Source organism: Betta splendens, chromosome 10 (assembly GCF_900634795.4).
Source record: "Betta splendens chromosome 10, fBetSpl5.4, whole genome shotgun sequence".
Classification (NCBI taxonomy): Eukaryota; Metazoa; Chordata; class Actinopteri; order Anabantiformes; family Osphronemidae; genus Betta; species Betta splendens.
Window position 1 is genome coordinate 15,813,077 of NC_040890.2, and position 20,262 is coordinate 15,833,338.

At 39.4% G+C, this 20,262-nt stretch overlaps 1 protein-coding gene across 7 annotated transcripts in view; it reads right to left on the reverse strand.

Moving 5' to 3' along the window:
• Nucleotides 1–20,262, reverse strand: part of atp8a1 (ATPase phospholipid transporting 8A1) — a 72,255-nt gene that overhangs the window by 42,011 nt on the left and 9,982 nt on the right. For 4 of the 7 annotated variants that reach the window (XR_008695895.1, XM_029165551.3, XM_055512430.1 and 1 more), the window contains exons 2-15: nt 18,181–18,295; nt 16,389–16,488; nt 15,168–15,266; nt 12,834–12,879; nt 12,654–12,694; nt 10,563–10,636; nt 9,366–9,435; nt 9,146–9,273; nt 8,714–8,825; nt 8,259–8,424; nt 5,668–5,795; nt 4,777–4,854; nt 4,600–4,688; nt 1,567–1,611 (exon numbers count right to left, since the gene is read on the reverse strand). Coding sequence is in view for 6 of the 7 variants with exons in the window: in XM_029165551.3 (XP_029021384.1) it covers nt 1,567–1,611; nt 4,600–4,688; nt 4,777–4,854; nt 5,668–5,795; nt 8,259–8,424; nt 8,714–8,825; nt 9,146–9,273; nt 9,366–9,435; nt 10,563–10,636; nt 12,654–12,694; nt 12,834–12,879; nt 15,168–15,266; nt 16,389–16,488; nt 18,181–18,295 (1,291 nt within the window). In the remaining variant the exon portion in view is untranslated. Of the gene's footprint in view, nt 1–1,566; nt 1,612–4,599; nt 4,689–4,776; nt 4,855–5,667; nt 5,796–8,258; nt 8,425–8,713; nt 8,826–9,145; nt 9,274–9,365; nt 9,436–10,562; nt 10,637–11,381; nt 11,456–12,653; nt 12,695–12,833; nt 12,880–15,167; nt 15,267–16,388; nt 16,489–18,180; nt 18,296–20,262 lie in introns of those variants that run through there. The other 3 variants (XM_029165552.3, XM_029165554.3, XM_055512431.1) reach the window with 3 other exon arrangements.

Sequence of the window (20,262 nt, forward strand, 5' to 3'; positions counted from 1 at the left end):
GGAAAGACATTTAGATTAATTAAAGGAAAATGATTTCTTATAGCAGTGGCTGAGGGCAGTTATATCATATGTCCAGAAGCAACCAGCGGCTCACTGGCTGTCCAGTGCAGATCGATTCTGTAAGGAAGAGGGCCCTATAGATTAGGTAGACAGCCCTGCAGTTTGATAGAAATGTTACCAGCGCTGCCATTAGAGACCATAACTCTTTCTAACCTCACAGGAGACATTGTACCAAGGCCAAAGACCAGACCAGCTGGACAGATTCTATCACCTGCACAAACTGTTAATCAGGGAAGAAATATTGAAAAAGAGATGCACCAAAATTTAGAAAACTAAAGAGATTGCAACACATTCAACTCAGGTAACCTAGAGTTGTTCATATGTTCACAAGATCTCAATTCCAGTTCCTTCAATGTTATTTGTGAAACAGTAATAATGAGCCATGATCTATCGTTGCTTGTAGGGACGGAGCCTTTGGTTTTAGCTTGGTTTGATTTGTTTATTTACTAGCTGTGAAGCAGTAGTGTAGCTCTCCACATCAACCATCTTGATGAAGTATCAGAGGCATGAGGCCCTGTGTGGGGGACGCTCACTTATTGATTATCTGCCAGCAAAGAGAGGTCCTGTCACTATGGGAACAAGGGTGCTAGCTGTTCACAATCAATTGTCAGGCATTGGTCTCAGATCAAACCCATAATGCATCATGCTTCCCTGTCCCTGACAGTTAGGAGAAGGAAATAATACATTTATCACTGACCTGTGTCAAGATATCGGTTTTACAGTTTTAACCCTAGACAGAGACATTCTTGATTTATATTTACCTTCAGAATAAGCATTACTATAAGACTCAACTGGTGCAGTTTCGTTTTATACTGTATATATCATTAGACAAAGACACTCTTTTTTATTTGAGTTCTGTCCTCTCCTACTTATTAGTGTATAAATAAATCTCGGTACAAAAACGGGGTTGACAACCTCTTTTAAATGAGCAAGATTTAATATTTTAAATTTACAATAGGTCTAGATCCTCCATTCAAACTGATGGGATGAGACACACCCATGCTGTTACTGCAGTTCTCAAAGCTGTAGCAGATGGATCTCAGAAATAGGGCTGTGTGTGTGTGTGAGAGAGAGAAAATGAGAGTGTGAGTGAGAGTGTGCTGTAGCTACCAATAACAAAGTAGGTTTGATGTTACTGGAAAAAAAAGAATAAAGTGCTGCACAGCTTCAGCCTATACTGTACACAATATTCTCTGAATCCTGTAAAATAAGTCCCTGTTGATTCAAAACTAAAAACAATACTACTTTTAATACACTGCTGGCAACATATATGTGATCCCGTGTTCCAAGCTGCTCTTTGAAAACAACAAATATATCCACATATAAGACCAACAACTACAGTACACCTCTGAAGTGTTTTGAACTCAAAATTAAAAACACAGCAACGAGACACTGACGTATCGGGCTCAAAGTCACGATTTCCACAAGGCAAGGCAACACTAATACATCACAGAAGCAGAGAGCAAGAAAGCAAAACAGCCACCATTTCACACCCAGTCATCTTACCAGTCATCCTCTGCAAAACTACCCTCCTCAGCCTCAGGGACGTGACTGTTGGAGCGAAGGTGGAGAACAGAAATCATCTTGTTGACAAAGTCTGCTTCAACAGGTTGTGAAAATATGCATTTGCCAGGATTGGAGTAATGATGGGATTGTTCATGGGATTTGTTAGAGCATGAAAGGTCAAATGTTGGGAAGGACTGCAGCCGAGGTTTCTGGGTTAGGTTGAAAACTGTGTGGCAGCAAGGCATTAAATGACTGACTGTGTAAAAGGCACAGCTCAACACTCTAATTTTTGTATAGTAGGAATAACCTTCAAGAGAAGCTGATCCCTGAAGAATCTTCAGTAAGAATCTAAGCATCTTTTCGACTTACAGTACAGTAAATACTTGGGTAATAACTGCCGGCCTGGCTCTGCCCAGGCTTAATAAGAGCTGTTGGATGTTGAACTCTTTGTTAAAGTCCTTCAAAAATGTATACATTTATTTAAAAATTACTGGTGTGAACATGGTTTGTCAAATGGTTTGTTAAATCTACAGGTGTGAAACCTGAACAATTTCTGCACTAGTCACATTTACAGTAAGTAACAGATGTAAGTAAGAAAAGTACTTTTATACTAGTAAGGTTTCTTCTATTCTCTTTTGCTCATCAGGCCACTGCAGATCTGACTGAGTCTTTCTGAATACAACTGCAATGTTAATCCCAGCATTTAATGTAGATTTTCATGTTCACCAATTAAGAACAATGTTAGAATCTCTAAATGCGGTCAGAGAGCGTGCGGCTCTAAAATGAGGCACCAAATTATTTTGACATCTCTAGTCTGGCAGACGAACTGCAGTGCATGGTTTTGTTAACTGTATGGAGCAGAGACGACCAGACGTTACGCTCCACTGAACTGAAATTTGATTCAGAGCCAGTCTGATTCACACTATGACTGTTCACACTTGTACCATCAGGGAAACACTGTCTTTTTCTGCAATAACAGCAAACCAATCTGTCTGTATACAGGCTCCCATGTCTACAGAATCAGAACTGTATCCAGCTCAGTTAAACGACTCAACTCAACGCTTTGTGTGATGATATAAAATGCTTCGATATAATACAGTATGCTTTCACTCTGGTCTTAACAGATTACTCCCCGAGGGGTTATAGGAGACCAGTAAGTTTGATTGAGATTAGGAGTCCAATTCTGTTAAATTAATTAATGTCTGCACGCTTGGGATTGGCTTGATTAATTATAGAATCATTACATTACATTAAAACTCATGCCACAGAGTATGTGCATATATGTTCGTTTGTGAGTCAAAGTATAAATTGTTCTACTTTGCAATTTTTAGTCCATTTTTTGACAATTTCTGGATTAGTGCTAAATGATTTAAAATCTGCTAATTTAACAACTCCAGAGAAGGTCAGTACGTCACAAACCAGTAGACCCAGGGCTTGGACATTAAGATGGTGGACAGTTTTAAGTAGCTGGGTGCCATTAACTGCACTGATGCAGACACAAATATCGTGTCCACCTTCTGAGGAAACCTAGGGCCTTTGGAGTGAGTAGGCCTCTACAAAGGACCCTGTAGCTCTGTGGTAGCCTCAGATATCCACCATGCTTCAGTGTGTTGAGGTGCAGACACTTTAACCTAAAATGATATAAGCTAAAAAGCTTAAAAATTCAAACATGTCATGTAGTGTTTTGTAGGTAGAGACATAAGAGGGTAAAGAATAATGCTTTAAAATCTTTGTAGAAAGCTTACACTTAATACATATATCATCACTATTTTAAGTACTGTAAGCCCACAGCGTTCTAGAGTTCCAGTTACAATAAAGAACAACATTGCCACACTATAAATATATTTTTAAACTAAACCTTAAATAAAGAATAGTTGACCAAATTATAGCATCATCAAAACAACCTTGCTTCATTAGAAGGTTTTTTCCTCCCTGCTATGAAACACTCATCCATATTTATCACTTACATAAGGGGGAGTCCTCATTTCACAGAATCAAAGGAAAACATCTCTGCTTGGGATGAGGGGCATAGAGACTGCTGTCTAACTTGAATTTCTGAAGGGAGGAGTTACTGATCCCGATGCGAGCTGGACTGACCCATTCAAATAAAAAATTGATTAAAATAAAGGAAACGAAAATGGCATTCTGTAAAACACATCGAAATAATACAAACTACTGTAAATGCCTGCCTTTAGTTATTGTCCATTTTTTGTTAACGATTTTAACAAAAAAACATCAACATCTGTACGTCACATGAACACAAATGTATTATCAGTAGGTAAAATGAAATTATAGTAAATTATTGTTCAAACCCAGAGGTAAACAGAGAGAGAAGTTACTTGTTTCTCCACTGGGCTAGCAGCCATGACATACAGAGAGTCTTGGTAGAAAGAACTCCAGACAAAACGTTCTCTTTTGTCCTTCAGCCTGCACTTCATCAATCATGCTTCTAATTGAATCCTAATGGGATTAATCATGTACCGTCACGCCTCCACTTGCTTTACTTCTGCAACAACACTACACTCTCCCACTTGTTTTGCACCCACTGAGGCTCATTATCTACGCACTAAAATGAAAAGCAAGTATATAATGAGAAGAAAACATGAAATGGTAATGTAACAGAAATGCTTTTATGTCAGTGAACCTGGGGGGAAATAGAAATTTACATGGAGGTTTATCCAGAGGATATTGAACATAATCCATATTGTTGCACCAAGAAAAAAACTGAAAATGAAAAACTTCTTTAGAAGAATTATTGCCACTTTTCACAGTCACCTCCAACTTGACAAACGATGGACAAAAAGCATGTGAAGGAGAGAGTAAAGTGCCTTTGCTTGCAAATGCCTGTCTGCCTTTTATTTATAGTTTATGTTGAGAGGAGCACTGATGCAGCTGCTAATGAGAAGACGAAGGAGGAGAGAGAAACGCCAGATGTACCATGATGCACACTCTGCATTTAATGAAGGTGATGGGGGAGGTAAATGTAGAGGATGCAACGGAGGAGGCAGGGTATATGGCAAAAACAAGACATACCCATAGGCCACACCAGCAATGGTGCATTTCTTGAATTGCATGACGTTGCAGGTCAGCGTCCCTGTCTTGTCAGAGAAAATGTATTTCACCTGTAAAAGACAGAAAGACTGATTAGCACTTATGTACGTACACTTTTTATTCCGCTTAACAAAAGCATAGTTTGAATCGTATTTTTACCTGGCCTAACTCTTCATTCAGATTGGAGGTACGAGCCATGGCAGGCGTGTTCGTGGGCTCATAGAGCATATCAGTGTCCTGAAACCAACACAAACCTAATCAGCAAACAACGGCAAAGATTCAAAACAAAAACAAATGCATTTCTCAGGAGTCTGAGAACTTCACTTTCTCACTTTAAACCTTTAATGAATTAAAGTGTGTTGGGGAAAAGAAACGGTACAATTCCTTGGCTGAGACAGTTGGTACAGTTAACCTAGTTATTAATGATGTAAGCACAGTAATATAGAAATATTTAATTTCTGTAGCTTTAACTGTGGTAAAAACGCAGTGGTTACCATGTATTTGTACCAAGCTGTGATTTTGATAGTGACTTGAAGATAAGGTTGCAGAAATTGATTTAATGTCCAAGGTGTGCATAAAGCTGTAAACATAACAGATGTACTATCCTACCAAAGTGACACGGTGGATGTGTCAAGCGGCATCTACATTTATGTGAAGTCATTTAAATATCAAGCTCATGGTCTGATGAAAGGAGGGTTCCTTTCATCTCAGCTCCAGGAGCACGACTGACTTCTGAATTTAGCACTTAGAATCCATTTGATGGTTGACAGGTGGCATTAAGCTGGGTTTTAGAGCATTACACTTGCTTTGAAAACTGATGGGTGCTGTTTGAAACCTCAGTTGATGAGTGTACTCGTGATTGGAGAAGTAAGTTGTGAGCAATGAGTAAAAAGACACCAATGCACTATCAAGAGCTGAAGAAAACAGCAGTGAGTGTTCCTCACTAGGATCGTTTCTTACACACAAGGATCAATTGCGGATATAATATTAATCATTATAACTGTAACAAATGGTCCATTTCATTAAACAGTTACAACCTACTAAACTTACCCAGTTGATGAAAAACGCCTGGATGAACTTTATAACCTCCAGAGTGACTAGAAGACTGATGGGGATCAGGTTGTTGAAAAGGATGATAAAGGTAAGAAAGTTGAGGCCAAAGTTAGCCGCACCGCCATCTATAAGGAAATGAGTTTTACACAGAGGAGAGTAACGCATAGAGGACTCATCAGTGCCGGTTCGTAAATGCCAGTTTGTTAAATGAAAATGCCCAAGCTACTTCCAGCCAATGATCAACATTATGCCAATCCACAACATGTTTCGGACTAATGTTGTGCATTAGCTGGAATTAACTATTTCTTCCACCCAACCTCATCTTCTTACAGCTCAGCTGATTAGCGGTCCAATTTAGTCCCAAAGATTCAAAGTAGTAAACTGGGGGGACTGAGTATCTCAAATGTCATTAGTGTCACAGCAGCAGCCTTGGCATCCAGCATGATCCAGGCAATGAATTCCACAAAGCACTATGCAAAATGATGCTGGTCCCCTGACAGCCCAGACAATTGGTAATGATCAACATGTAACCCCACTGACACCAAACATAAAAACAGGAGGGATGTAGTTTACCTTAGCTTGCAGGAGGTGCAAATGTTACCTTCCTCAACCCAAGCCTTGATCTTAGCTTGAAGTTGAGAGGGACAGCCCTTCACCGTGACAAAACAAAAGACTGTATGGCACAAAGAAGGTGGAAGAATGGAAGCTACTGCTACAACACACACATAGGAGGGGCGTTTTTTTTTTCAGAAGTGGGGAGGAAGACAAATGTGTAGGATGCTCTCAAGACAAAGGAGGGAGATTCAGTCTATAGCATATTCTCAACCAACAAAGAGAGGAAAAGAAGGGGTGGATAATGCCTTCAAAGCAGTTTAGGTGATGATGAGAACTAGTTTCACTAATTTCTAGAAGTTATGTGACGTAGGATATGAATTTTGGTACAAGAAGAGTGAGGTACTGGTTTGGATCATCCAAAAGTGATTAAAAGATGCTAATAAAACCAGACTAAAACCAGGGCATGCAAGTCGCACATGTGGAAATGTGAATCTAACATGTTTTGTGGGAGTTATTGTAATGTACGTTTCTTTCTGTGTGGTGTCTGTACGGTATATTAAGTAAGTAAACAACCAAAACACACAGTAAATGTAATAATTCACCAGGCATGCACAATCACAGGCTGTATGATGTGTCTTTGCCAACATCAGCTCTGTACCTGTCTGCATTTACCTGTGAGCGAGTGAAGTTAAAGTAGCTTGCAAACAAAAAGGTGAGATGTGTAAGATTTGACAGTCTCCCCCACCCCTTTCTTTAGCCACGGGTTGGAGAATATGCACTGGACAGAGCCTCAACAACTCCTTATGAAAGTACAATCAGAATCAGATGGATGTCTGCTTTATGACTTACACTGACTGACATAGGAACTTCTAGCCAACTCAGTACAGGAAAGCCTAGAATATGTAGGACCCAATGTATTATCTAATATTAATTGTGCAGTGTAAGTAGTAAAGCAAACTCGAACTGAGCAGGGTACAACCTTTCTTACACAGGCCTATCAGGGTACAGAGTAATGGCCACGATGTGTCACGATAATCACTTTGAGGACCAGGTTCAGAGCTTCATCACAGAAACAGTAACCCACATATTCTGAACTGTGTAGAATCATTCCCATGGAGAAAATGCATGAAAAACTTAACATGTGTTTTACTTTTTCACGGCCCTCCCCCACTGCATGTCCTTTGACATACAAAGACTAGAAATAAAGGTGGCTGAGGCATTTAGAAAATGTCAGCTCCTGCCCCTCGGGTTGGACCATATGTAGTCTTTGAGCAATAAACACGTACTGTATAAGCTGCCTGCTATGTAAAGCTTCCTGGAGGCAACCTGATCTCTATTGCAGTCTTAGCTAATACTGCTAAACATGTGAAGGATGTGGGTCTGAATCTTTGGAACAGTAAAGTGTTTAACGTGGCACAAAATAAATGGAGGAAAAGTGAGACACTGTTTGCATCAGGCACTGAAAATAACTATAAGAAAGGTATAAGAGAGCTGGAGGGGAAAAACCTATTGTTGGATCCCTGGCATGTGCTCGTCCGTGGCATGGGCCCATACAAAGTAGGGGAACCATATAGGGGCGAGGGTAGGGGGCTTCATTTGCTTAGCAAAGGCAGAGCTTCAGTAAAGGGTTAGTAAGGGAGGGTCATTCACGGATGGCCAAGGCTTTTAAATGGTTGTTACCTGGAGCTGTTAAAAAAACGACAACAAAGAAAACAACAAAATCAAACAGAAAGTTAGAAAGGAACAAAAACGTACAGCAGCGCACTGATATTCAACCATTTCCTTTTCACTCATACAGATCACATCTATGCATGTCACAGCTGTCTTTTGACACTAAACAGGGAATACACTTATTCCCACATTGCCACATATTTCACTTGTAATGCGAAACATAGTTTAACTACGGCAAACTAAAAACAGCACAACGCATACCAGCATTTAGGAACTCAAAATGACAAAAAATAAGCTGATATGGACAAGTGAGACAAAATATGTGGAATACGAGATGCAGCAGTGGCTGTTTGGACTCTTACAGTTCAGATCCATGTACCAGGCATCATTGCCATACTGGTACTTCCAGATGGTTTGGCCGATGGAGCAGACCAGTGAAATGGCCAGCAGGCAGCCAAACAGCACGAGGATCTGAAAGTTGGTGATCCGCTCCACGTTGGACAGCTTCAGAGGAGGCCGAGTGGAATTCTGCGTAAACACACAACAGTTGTGCTAAAAATTGAAGTGTGATCAATGACGGTGTTTGCTTTCTGTGGCCTCACAACAAGCATGCCATAAAACGCTACACATTTTATGTATTGAAACCTTTTTAAAAAAGTGATCTAAAAACAAATAATAGGGTTTGCAGGTACTATATGTTTGTTTTTAACATTGTCAATTTCTACTACTACTTTAAATAATTTAGGTGTAATGACACTAAAATAAATATAAACCAAGGACGATGAATTATAATTTGAAGGTTGCAGATATGCTTTACCTGCATCAGCTTTGTGTCATGTCCAGTGTAGACCACCACACCATGGACCCACTGGGTGTTCCTCAGCTGGGCTCCCCTAAGAAGAATCTGGTCTGGACCCAGTGGCACTGTGCTGTAGTGAAAGTCATTGCTGTTATGATCCCATTTAAGTGCACACAAGAATAAATTAAGCAAAATTTACAAACAGTTGATGTATTTAGTCTTCAGTATGACTCAACTAGTTATCTTATTTTTACCGTTACACAAGTCATCTTGGAAATTATGTATTTTCCAACACATTTATATTATGAGCAGCACTGAAACATTCATTCAGCTGAAACAGATAAAAAAAACTTCATGATGCACTTACCTTGGCTCTGAGCCTGGCTAATGGGCTACTGATTTGCTAGAAGGGGCAGAGTGCCAAACGAGGAGCTGTGCAATTGCACCCACCTGTGTCCATCCAGGCGGATGTTTCCCACAAACTCATATAGATGGCGGTTTGGACTTTCACACTCCATCCGCCCTGAAAGGCGCATCAGGCTGTCAATGTCCTTTATATCTGAGGTCACTTGGAGACCCTGTTGGTGCAGGTACATTTTAGCAGCCATTTTTCATGTGCTACCAACTTGTACTGGTTATCATTGTAAATAAAAAAAAAAAGCACCGTCACCTGTCTGATTTTAAGGTTTGTTTCTCCATCCAAGTTTGACGTTTCAATGTAGCACATTCCCTGTGGTTCACTGTTGTAGAGGGAAAGCAAACAGACACTTGGAGTAGAAATATAAATAAAATATGATATTAAGTCATATATACAATGCACATCACCCTCAGCAGTAATATAGCTGAACGAGGGATTGTTTAGCAATAATTATTGAGACTATTACTACCAATAATAATAGTACTTTCTAATAAATCTTTATCAGGCAAATGAGTGCAACCTTCCTTATCATTAAAAGGAAAATTAATATTTTACTGAATAGGTTTTTAAGTACAGTGCATCTTTGTTTGCTGTTAACCTAGTAGTTTAAGCATTTTAAAGAAAGTCTCAGATACATTAAAATGGAAAAGACAGCGGAGAACGGGAAAACACCAGAGAGGGATGTTATGTGCAAGCAAGCACGGCGAACACAACAAACAGAGCAGACAAATGGGCCTCTGACAGACTCTGGGCACAGACACAGAGAGTTAGACCATGCGGGTGCTTGAGGTGAGCTGGGTCACGGGTAGGCTATTTGTTTTTTTATAGAGTGATTAATTTAAAACAAGGCTTGTCCAAGCTGACACACACAGGAGAGAAGTAAAAAGCACAGGAGATCTGAACCACAATCAATCTGCTGCTGTTAGCTGAGTAATTCACAATCATATCAAAGCTGAATTTAGCTTTTTATGGCTGAGTCTATAACATGTGATGAAGCCCAAGATGGTTTTGACTTTCTCATCTTGGAACGTGACTGCATGCAAACAGTCACATCAAATTAACCTGTTGCATTCAGAGCGTCATACAGTTCAAGCCATGCAAGGAAGAAAAATAAGTTTGCACTACAAACAAGCATCAGCACAGCAGCATGTGCCCCTATAAGAAGTGTTGCTGTTCACTATTAGATTTGACCCGACATGAACAGGATAATACATGTTGTGTTGTAAAACAAAATACAACATACAAAAAATGACTGGAGGCAAATATTATAGTAGAAAAGGCAGAAAAAAGCATGTGTTCATTGATTAAGGCCTTCTGATAACTGATATCTGTTGACCTTCCTTCCATAAATGTGGAAAATATTCTTATGTTTGCCAGGAATGACAGGAGAGATACAAGCCTCCATCTCTCCCACCGCTGTTTTGTTGGTAATGTTGCTTGGTTTCTGACCTGGACGACAGAATGACGAGGTCAGCCGGTAGGTGATCCCCATTTGCAGCTCTGACTACTTCCCCAACAGCCACCTGATATTACCAACCACACACCAGCAGGGAGCGAGACGGAGAGAGAGTGTGGCAGGTGTCGTACAAGGGGCGGGAGAGGAGAAGATGAGGGGAAAAAGGGAGGAATGAAGAGAGGAAAAAAATAAAACACAGCAAACACATAGAGGGAGAGAGACAACCGTTTCAGTTTGAGGGCGATGAAAAGAGCACAATGATCAGTACTGTATGATCAGAGGGTACCGGTCATCTGTTCTCCTTTTCACAAAACCAGTTAGAAAGGCATCATGGTGAAAACGCTGGTTCCGCTTTGCAGAAGTTTTTTGAAGCCCAGAACAAAGGCGTTAAATGGAACATTGTGAACTAATGCAGTCCCTGGGCTCCATTTTAATAAAATCCAATTAGCGCTGAATTCATGTAGAATATTTTTCTAGGGAAATCGAGAACCATCTTTGGTTACAAAGCCCCATCCATGGCAGGTCCAAGCGGTTTATGAAAAGGTGAAGGAGGTAGGTAGGTTTATGTTCACTGATCAGTTCTAATTCAAAGTCACCATTGTCCCTCTAAAGAAATGATGGTTCTTACATGAGGCTATAGAGCTTCAAATGCATCAACTTTGACTTTTGACATGTCCATTTTTACAGAACAATAGTTAGAGTGGCCTATTGTGTTTTTAACCATCACTTCTTTAGAGAGAGATGAGGGAGAGGAAGAAACAGAAAGAAGGGAGGAGTTTCCCACAGCCTGGCAGCAAGATGGTCTCCTATACCTGGATGATAAAATGACAGCATCCGCAGGAACGAAATCACTGCCATTTACTTTAAAAATATCACCAACTTCAACCTGCAAGAATAAATTGGTTACTGCTGTGTGCAAAGAAAACCATTAGATCAGTGTCAGGAGAATAATGCATATCTGAAAAAATGGTTAAGTACATTAAAGACAACTTGCTGCATAGCATGTTTAATTATTCAGTGACCTCAATTCAATAAAACTATGCATCAACATCAACAAGCAAAAAAAACTGCTGAGAAACGATTTAAGTTGTATAAGATTTTCAACAAGCTGCTTTAAATGACACACGATGCTTGCTTGCACTGCAAAAGATAAACTACAGGAGAAGCAGCAGCTGAGATGTGGCTAAATGCAGATAAACCATTCAGTTTTCTAACCATGTGAGGTTTGCCACATAATTCATATTACCGTGTATGACTACCTAAAGATTGAATTATGAGAACAGGAGAATAAATTAGACATACGCCCAGTTTAGTGCTGAAAAATTATATTAAATTAAACCTGTATTAAAATGTGTAACAAATTGAACAAATGAAATAGTAATTAGCTTAAAAACAATGACACTGAATGACATAAATACAGTATTGACAACTGTATTAGAAAATTGTTTAATTTGTATTGTTTACAAAATATAAAAACAAGTCAGGAATTCCTGTCCTGGAAAAGTTACTATTTAAAGAAACTCAGAGCCCAGACATCTGGAAGAGAAGCTGCTTTTACAATATGCATGATGAAGATGTAAAACACATTAATTATTTAGGCTTCAGCCTTTTAGAAGTTTTTCTGTGTGTGAAAGGGTAAGAAACACTGTCAAATGAACTCAAAACAAATACTCAGTGTAACAAATCAATGCTTATTTCTTGTCTGTCTCCTAATCCACAGGACTAATAATTCAGCGTATACTGAACTGCTACAGGCTAAATGTGCCTTATAATGGACGAAGCAGTATTACTAATTATAGGAAAGTACAAACCAACATCATTTCTGCACTGCCTGATGTTTTTCTTCTTCACACACTGTGCATTTAGCTGAATTGTTCCTGCCATCGCAACTAAATAGTGCTAATGTGAAGGAACAGAGAAAGTTGTCCTTCGTCCTCTAGCGCTGCCATGTAATGATCATCCATATTAAAACACTACATTCGTTACTTGCTAATGCCATAAATGGTTAAACGAATAATGTGTCTATTTTATGGCTTGCTGAAAACAACCATACATCAGATTATCTATGCTTTGTGGGTACATACCTTTTCCCAGTGTACAATTTCCCAGGCACCATTCCGCAATACTGTGGTAAAATATGAAAAAAATGAAGACGTAAATAACAAAATGGAATCAAGAGGAAAAAAAACGGCAGAATAATGTTAATGCATCCAATAAATATATTGGATGCTACTCAAAAAGACAATGAAACATGTTCTAGTTACCTTGACATTCCTTCTTGTTGACAACGTTGTCAGCTTTGTGACGTTTCTGTAGGGAAAAAACATATTTATTTACCTTACACACTGAATTATCCAGTCATGTAAAAGTTAATTGGTAGTAATTCAAACCAAGAGAAATCCTCAGGTACTGCGCAGTAGTCCTGGTGTAACAGAGAGGACTGTACACATAAAATGCAGTGTACATGAATGTGGTACAGTATACACACATGTAGCAACATTAATTATTCACGAATGACAACAATTTCATGTGGTGACTTTCTGTTTAAATACAGTCAGTTTGTTGTTTGCTTTTCCATTTAAAAGCCTTATTTTACCTATCATAGAAAGTAAACGAGTATTTGCAGTGACATACAAAGATGTACACAGTAATAACAGGCTGATACATGAGGCGCTCTCTGTATGACCATGACAAAAACAGATCAGCAGTATTACGCCTTGCCATCCCTCTTGTCTGCTGAATAGTCATGCACTTAACTTTGACTTCAGCAGCTGATTCCAAGGGACAGCTTGTCAACTGGCATCACAATGAGTAATAATGTGTTGCTGAGACTACCGCACATAAATAATCAGTGTTTTAAACTCCAGCTCTTAAAAGCAACGTGTGCGCGTCTTCATTAGCGAAGAACAAACATAACCACTCAGGTACACAGCCTACTCTGACCAGCCACTCTGCCTAATTCTAATTCAATACAAAACTAATTTGGGTATTTGCACAATGCTCTGTACATTTAAGAAAGAAAACCTGTCACAGTGGAGCTGCTGAAGGTGAAGCAGCTTACTGTACATTACCAGTGTATGGTTGCACCCTATGCAATATACTAGCATACTGTATTTCACCTCAGTCTCTGGTTTCTCAAGTCTAAGATGAATGTCTGCTATTTACTTCCTTCTTGAAGCTCCAGCTGAATCAAATTGAATTTAATGTCCCTGTAACATGCTGTAGAGTCTAATGAATAGGCTGTATCACATGGCCTATCATCAGCTGCAGTAAGATGTAGGATATACTGTACATGTGCTGGTTACTCGAAAACCTTTTGTCTTACACTCATCTCAAATTCTCCCACACTTTTTGAATCCCTTCTGTTGCAGTGGACTTGTGGAAAAAGACACATACTTAGATCATGCGTCTAATCACAGTGCAGTGGAGTGCAACTAGCACACATGGGTGATGCATAAATACTGCAGTACAAGGCCTCGGTGGACATCCATCATGGAGGGGGAAGAAATGGGAGCGCCGGAAGACAAAAAGGTTAGGACATCTGCAATGTTACTATGATTAACCTGCTAATGTGGCTTCAACATAAACCCAATGAGACAGTGGGCAGCAGCGGAGCAGGTGTTTCTACTGATGTTTTTGTTTCATTTAATTAAGTAACAGCATCACTGTGCAAATGTGCATCACTGCATCAAAACGTAGTAAAAACAGCAACGCAAACCATGGATTAAAGTGGCAAAGAAAGCCGATGTTCTTGTTACAAACCACTAAAAAATACGGTTCAGCCGACAGCACAAGGTAAAATACATAATGCATGATTCATGACGAAAGGGGTCGATGTTCCACTGTCAGGTCAACTTGTGAGGGACAGCGCGGTACAGGGAACAGACGTGCATGCAGGTGACCTTCAGCAGGAAAGACAGAGTCATCACCACTTCACTCCCATGTTTTCCACAACAGGCTGAGACAAAAAGTGCTGCGCTGGCCCCTTCAGCACGATAGAAGCTAGCAGTATAGAGTAACCGTCCACTGGGACCTGCATAAAGGATCGCATTGCAGGGTCACTGCAATACTGTAAAATGCAAAATTCTCCCACTTAGTCCACAATGACTTTAGTGGTTATAATTAGAAACCTTTACTAACCTTTACCACCAAACAAATTCACACAATGAAGCTAACCAGAATAAAAAAAGCGCAGAAAAACATTCTTGCTAATCAGCCTTTTTTTTTCAAGCATCTGTTTAACAGCTGTGATTTGCTTAAGGCGGGACAGTTGTTTTGTTTGTTATAACGGAGCATTCAGTATCTAGGTTAATTGACTGACTTTGGATGCAGTGGGCACAGCTGTGAATTCTGAAATCAGTGGTGTGTATGTATGTCTGTTGTGTCTATATGCTGAGACGTATTACGCTGAATAACACAACCATCTTCTCTCAAACCCAGAGGGGAATCAAACCATGACTCTTACAGTATGTACAGTGTGCAACACTGTACATCAAAAACCTGCCCTGTTGTAGACACTATGCTTCAGACAGCACTATTTTAAATATGATCTACATTTGCTTTATTAAATGCTGAAGTATTATTTCATGCGTTCTTACTAGATCCTCAATGATTTCCTTGACAGCAGCCACAACCAGGATGAAGAGTAGTGGCACCAGTGTGGTCCAGCGACCAGTGGGAGACACATCTGGTATTTGCTAAAAGAAGAACATTAAGCACACATCAACATAAAGCTAAGACCAACCCTGCAATTAAATATATTTTAAACTATTGCTAAAACTATAAAAACTATAAAGCTGTGGGTTAATCATTAGACACAATGATTAGGTTTTACTAGTGTTTTAAGTTAAAGAGACATACATAAAGCAAAATCTGGTTCCATAGTAATATTTTGAGTCATTCAAAATTAACAGTCAAATAGAGGCATAATTAAAGCCTGAGCCACAGGAGAGCCACATCTGATCTCTCGGTGCTCTACAGCTCAAAGGAAACTTCAGTGAAATTGATCTCCTCTCTTCCTCATCTGCATGGATGTTTTATTCAAGGTTGCAACAACAACAAGGCAGGTAATAAAGATTCATGTTGGCTCTTTTTCAAAGCAGCTACTTCAAGGTCACAAGATAGACCCCTTCTCATCCTTAAAGCTCTCATTAACATAGGGTAGTGTGTCAGCATGAATGTGAGACAAGTCCAAAGCTGCCTTCATTCCTAGCATCATTAGAAATTTTCCACTAAGCTTCAAACAACGGAAACATAAATATGGGCTCCTTTGGATCTTAACCACAATAAATGGTGGTTGAGCATTTGAGTGTTTCTGTAAAGGAAGAATAAATGGCTAGAAACATTTTGTTTGAAAGTACTCAAACACTGAGCTAGAATGTGCTACCTAGGATGGAATATTTTTATAATATAATAGCATATATATTATAAAATAGCCCATACATTTGAAACGCACTTAACATGTGTAAGCCTGTTGGCAAATATGGTTTCCTTTTAATGGAGGCACACAGTATTACATGTATTATTCATTATCAGTATATATAATAAAGTACTTCATCTGTGTGTGTATGTGTGTTTGTATGAGTGAGCTCATCTGTGTGGACGCGAAATTGTAGATTTGACCTTTGAAAATTGTCTAGGTTGTAAAAACAGGCTACTTGCATACTAATGGGAGCAAAGCTAAAACATATAAAGCTGACAAAAACAGCAATTTAAAATCATTAATAGTATCAAATTATAAAATTAATTTTTAATTTTTTTTCCAGTAGTATACTACTTTAATCACAACCAAAAGAGATAAAAACAACAACACCACTTACCTGCAGCAGTGCAATGAAGAGAAAGAAGGCATTGGCTGCCCTCCTGAACTGTGAGTACAGGAAACGGGGAAGGAAGGTGAGGACATTGTATTTAGCTGTGCTGGAGACCACAATAAGCCACAAAGTAGGTGATGAGTTGTGGAGCAAGAGAGAGAGAAACAAAATTAGTATGAAGTTAATAGAAAGACAACATTTTTGTGGTAACTATTTTCAGGTCAAAAGAAGATTGAAATGCAGGTAAACCATATTTTTAGAGTTGTATTATTATTAGTGTATTGCACAGTATACAGTATGGGAACGACTATGGACCTCAAATAGAGGTACAGATGGGAGTGCTATGTACAGAGTAATGTGCTAAAATGTGCAGACTTACAGATGACCTTGCATTGCTAGCTGCAAGGTCTTAGCAGTAACCATAAACAATACTTTATCTGGGTGGAAGAGGGTGTATTTGGGTGGGCATATATGAGCTGTGTTGCCTATGCTGCAGCGGGCACTGGGTGACGTTATGATGCTGGTATACTAAAGCTGGTGGAGCCCTCAACAGCCTAACAGACCTCCAGCAGTCAGATTTACAGCTGTGATAAAGGGCCCGTCAGAGGAGCCACTTTGGGGGAAGATATATGTCAGAACGTCTGACTGCCGGCCAAACTACTGCCAGCGTTTGCTTATTCACATGTGCACGAAAGGCATCACACATTAAAGGTGAATATCAAAAATGATATAGCCTCTAGCTAAAAGGAATGAGCATATGATCTGTTTTATTCCTGACAGACTGACTCATATCTTACTAGAACATTTTTAGCAATTTTTACTAGTAGCACATCTGTGCCAACTGAGTTTAAAGTTTTCAATTTTAAATTTACTGTCACTCTGGCTGCCTGGTACACTGCTGTCTAGGACCAAGTGAGAGAGGAATAGTTCTGACAGCAGTACAATGTAATGCCAGCCTCAAAGAAGAGCCTAATAAGGAACCCTGTCTGAATATAAATCTAGGATCTTATTCCACAAAGCCTGGTAGATACAGTGCAATGCAGTTATTTCAGTTCACCTCCTGTATCTATGAGCTGCTTATTATTGCAATAAATAAGTATCCCTACAGGTAGCTCAAAATCTGCCATCATAAATATATGTATATATGTATATATATAATATACTGTTGTACATGTCAGGGAAAGACAGAATGCAGATCATGTGCATGGCCTTACCTACACTGCCCTCAGACTTTGATTTTGCTTTAATTTCATTGAAAAACATTTTTAGGAGAGCCAGGTGAGTGGTCAGGTCTTCTGTTCACTGGACAATCAGATTACAGCAGATCCTTTGTGATAAGTAGTCGACACTGACACAGAGCAGCCCACCACAGTGTGTGTTGCAATATCAACCAAAGCCCCTAACAATATCATAAGCAGATTCTTATTTATATTAGGCAAATGTACAGGACTATGAGGACTACACACCTATAGTATGCCTGGCAAAGGCCAATAAGGCCTGATGGAGGAAATATTGCTTATGTTAGTCTTTTCTTAATGAGATCATATATGTTTTTTTCCTTTTTCATCTCATGGGGGATGACAAGCATGCTGTGTCCACTTTACTATAGGTATTGTATGCTAATTAAGTGGTTACTCTTGTACACACTTAATTAGCCTGTTCTAAACCACAACCCCACAACATGTGAGGTAATGGCTTAAAACATTAAGCTACAGCTCTTGAGTACCACCAGCATAACCCAAGACAGACTTAAATCTAAACCTTCTATCATACACTTCCTATTAACGCATTTTCTTACCTCACTCGATTGCTACAAAACTTGGTAAACTGTGGCTGGTTGAGGTGTATCAGTCGAGCATCTTCCTGGTCAGCTAAGGATGTTTTTTCTGAAACGTCCTCTGTCTTTTCATATCCTGCAGAATGAAAGAAAATATGTAAGAAACATAATCTGCCTTCAGCATTAATGAGTGAAAAATGAACAGGCGTATAGGAGTATAAATTCTATACTCTATGTATAGACTCACTATGGTAAGTAGCAATGAGTTTGGAGCTTTAAACAAGATTATTATGACAATTTGTGATAATATGTGTACTTAAAACCAACTAACTTATTAGGTCATTGTAAATGTTTAGAATGTAATGTCAGTTCACTGCTGTTCATTACTCAAATTGTTATTGCAGCCTACGCAACACATTAAAGAGAAGCATGTAATTGAAAGATGGTGAACCTGCATCTCAATAACCTTGTGGGTATAACGCACAAACTATTACATTAATGGTGTGAGAAGTTGAGAAAACCACAGGGGTGGACAAATAATTTGTATATACAATACAATACATTTCTTATTACAACCTCTACAGTAAAATGCAGACTTGTAAAAGACCCTGTTAAGAATACTGTACATGGAATTACCTCCTTTATACTAGTGGCTCATACAATGTGCATAAGTATAAAGAGCATAATCTTTGCTAATTCTCAAACTGCCTATAGAAACTTTACATGTGTATATGATCTAGACAAACATAAACACTACACACCCAAAGAATTCAGCAAACCCTTTATGCTGTAGTGTGATTGCTTGAAGGCACACTTCAAAGCTCACATTTCAGCAACTGCTGATCAAAACGGTTTACTGCTCTACACTACTGTAAATGTGCTGTGATAAGAGCTGGGAATTTCCTCTCAAGAGCAACATCCTGTACTAAAAAGGAGATGGAACTTTTCCTGTGGATCAGCTACAGCTGATGTTGGGAAAGCTATGGGAAATATTTGAGTAAGGATTTACCACATCACATCTTGGGATAAAGTGGAACAAGAGGAACATAGGCTGAAAGCTAATCATCATTAGTACAATCATTTGTTTTATATAGGAATGGCACAGAGAAGTCGTTCATTCTTCAGTTAATCACTGCACGTTTAGATCTCCACTTCACTGCAGAGGAAGAAAAAAACAAAACAATGCTTGGGCGGATAACAGAGTATTCTCTCCATCTCTGCAGAAGCGAGGCACTGCCCTGCTCCCACCAAGTTCACCGAAGTAGGATGGAGCTCCACATCAGAGGGCTGAATGTGGGTCACAGGAACGTTTTCCTCCATCTTCATTGTGCAAACATGTAGTTTTAGATTTGGGGACTGTTAGGAAGTATACGGTACTACATTTTGTTTTTCAAAGAAGAATTGCTGACTGCACAGTCACACCGTCAGCCTCCAGTTTCTCAAAAGACACTTCAGGTAAACTTTAGGTGGAGTCATTGCATTGTCCTATAAAACAAGAACCATTAATATTTCACATTCCCCATCCCCTTTTTTAAAAGATATCTGGATAAGTGTCTTCAGTGCTAAAAGCAGTGAAAATCCTCAAGACAAGAGTATCTCCACACTCCCGTGTGTGACTCAGTGTGTGCTGAATGCAGTAGTAGCGGTGCTAAAGGTTAAAAGGTAAGGGCAGAGTTTAAAAATGGAAGGAGAGGCGGGGGTGGGGTGGGGGGGGTGGGGTGCTGGCAACTTTAAACATCAACAAAAGCAAAACGCAGTGTCACGAGGTTCTGCAACTTGAGTGTCCACCAGTTGTGCTCTAGTTGCAACCTGCCTCTTGTCAATAAAGAATGAAGCGTACGGCCAGCAGACATGTCTAAACAGAACAGAGCAATGAAACTTACACCTACCACTTTCTCTCCTTTTTTCTGCCTCTTAGTCTCCCATTACCTTTTGCACTTTCTCGCTCATGTTACACAAACCCACTGTCTTAAATTACAGCATTTTGTTTATTTAATGATCCACTTGGCTTCGCGTGGAGCATTACTGAGGAGTGACCGCCAAACATTTCTCACGCTAACCATCAACCTGAAAGTATGTCTCTGTAGCATGTGCTCTAGAACT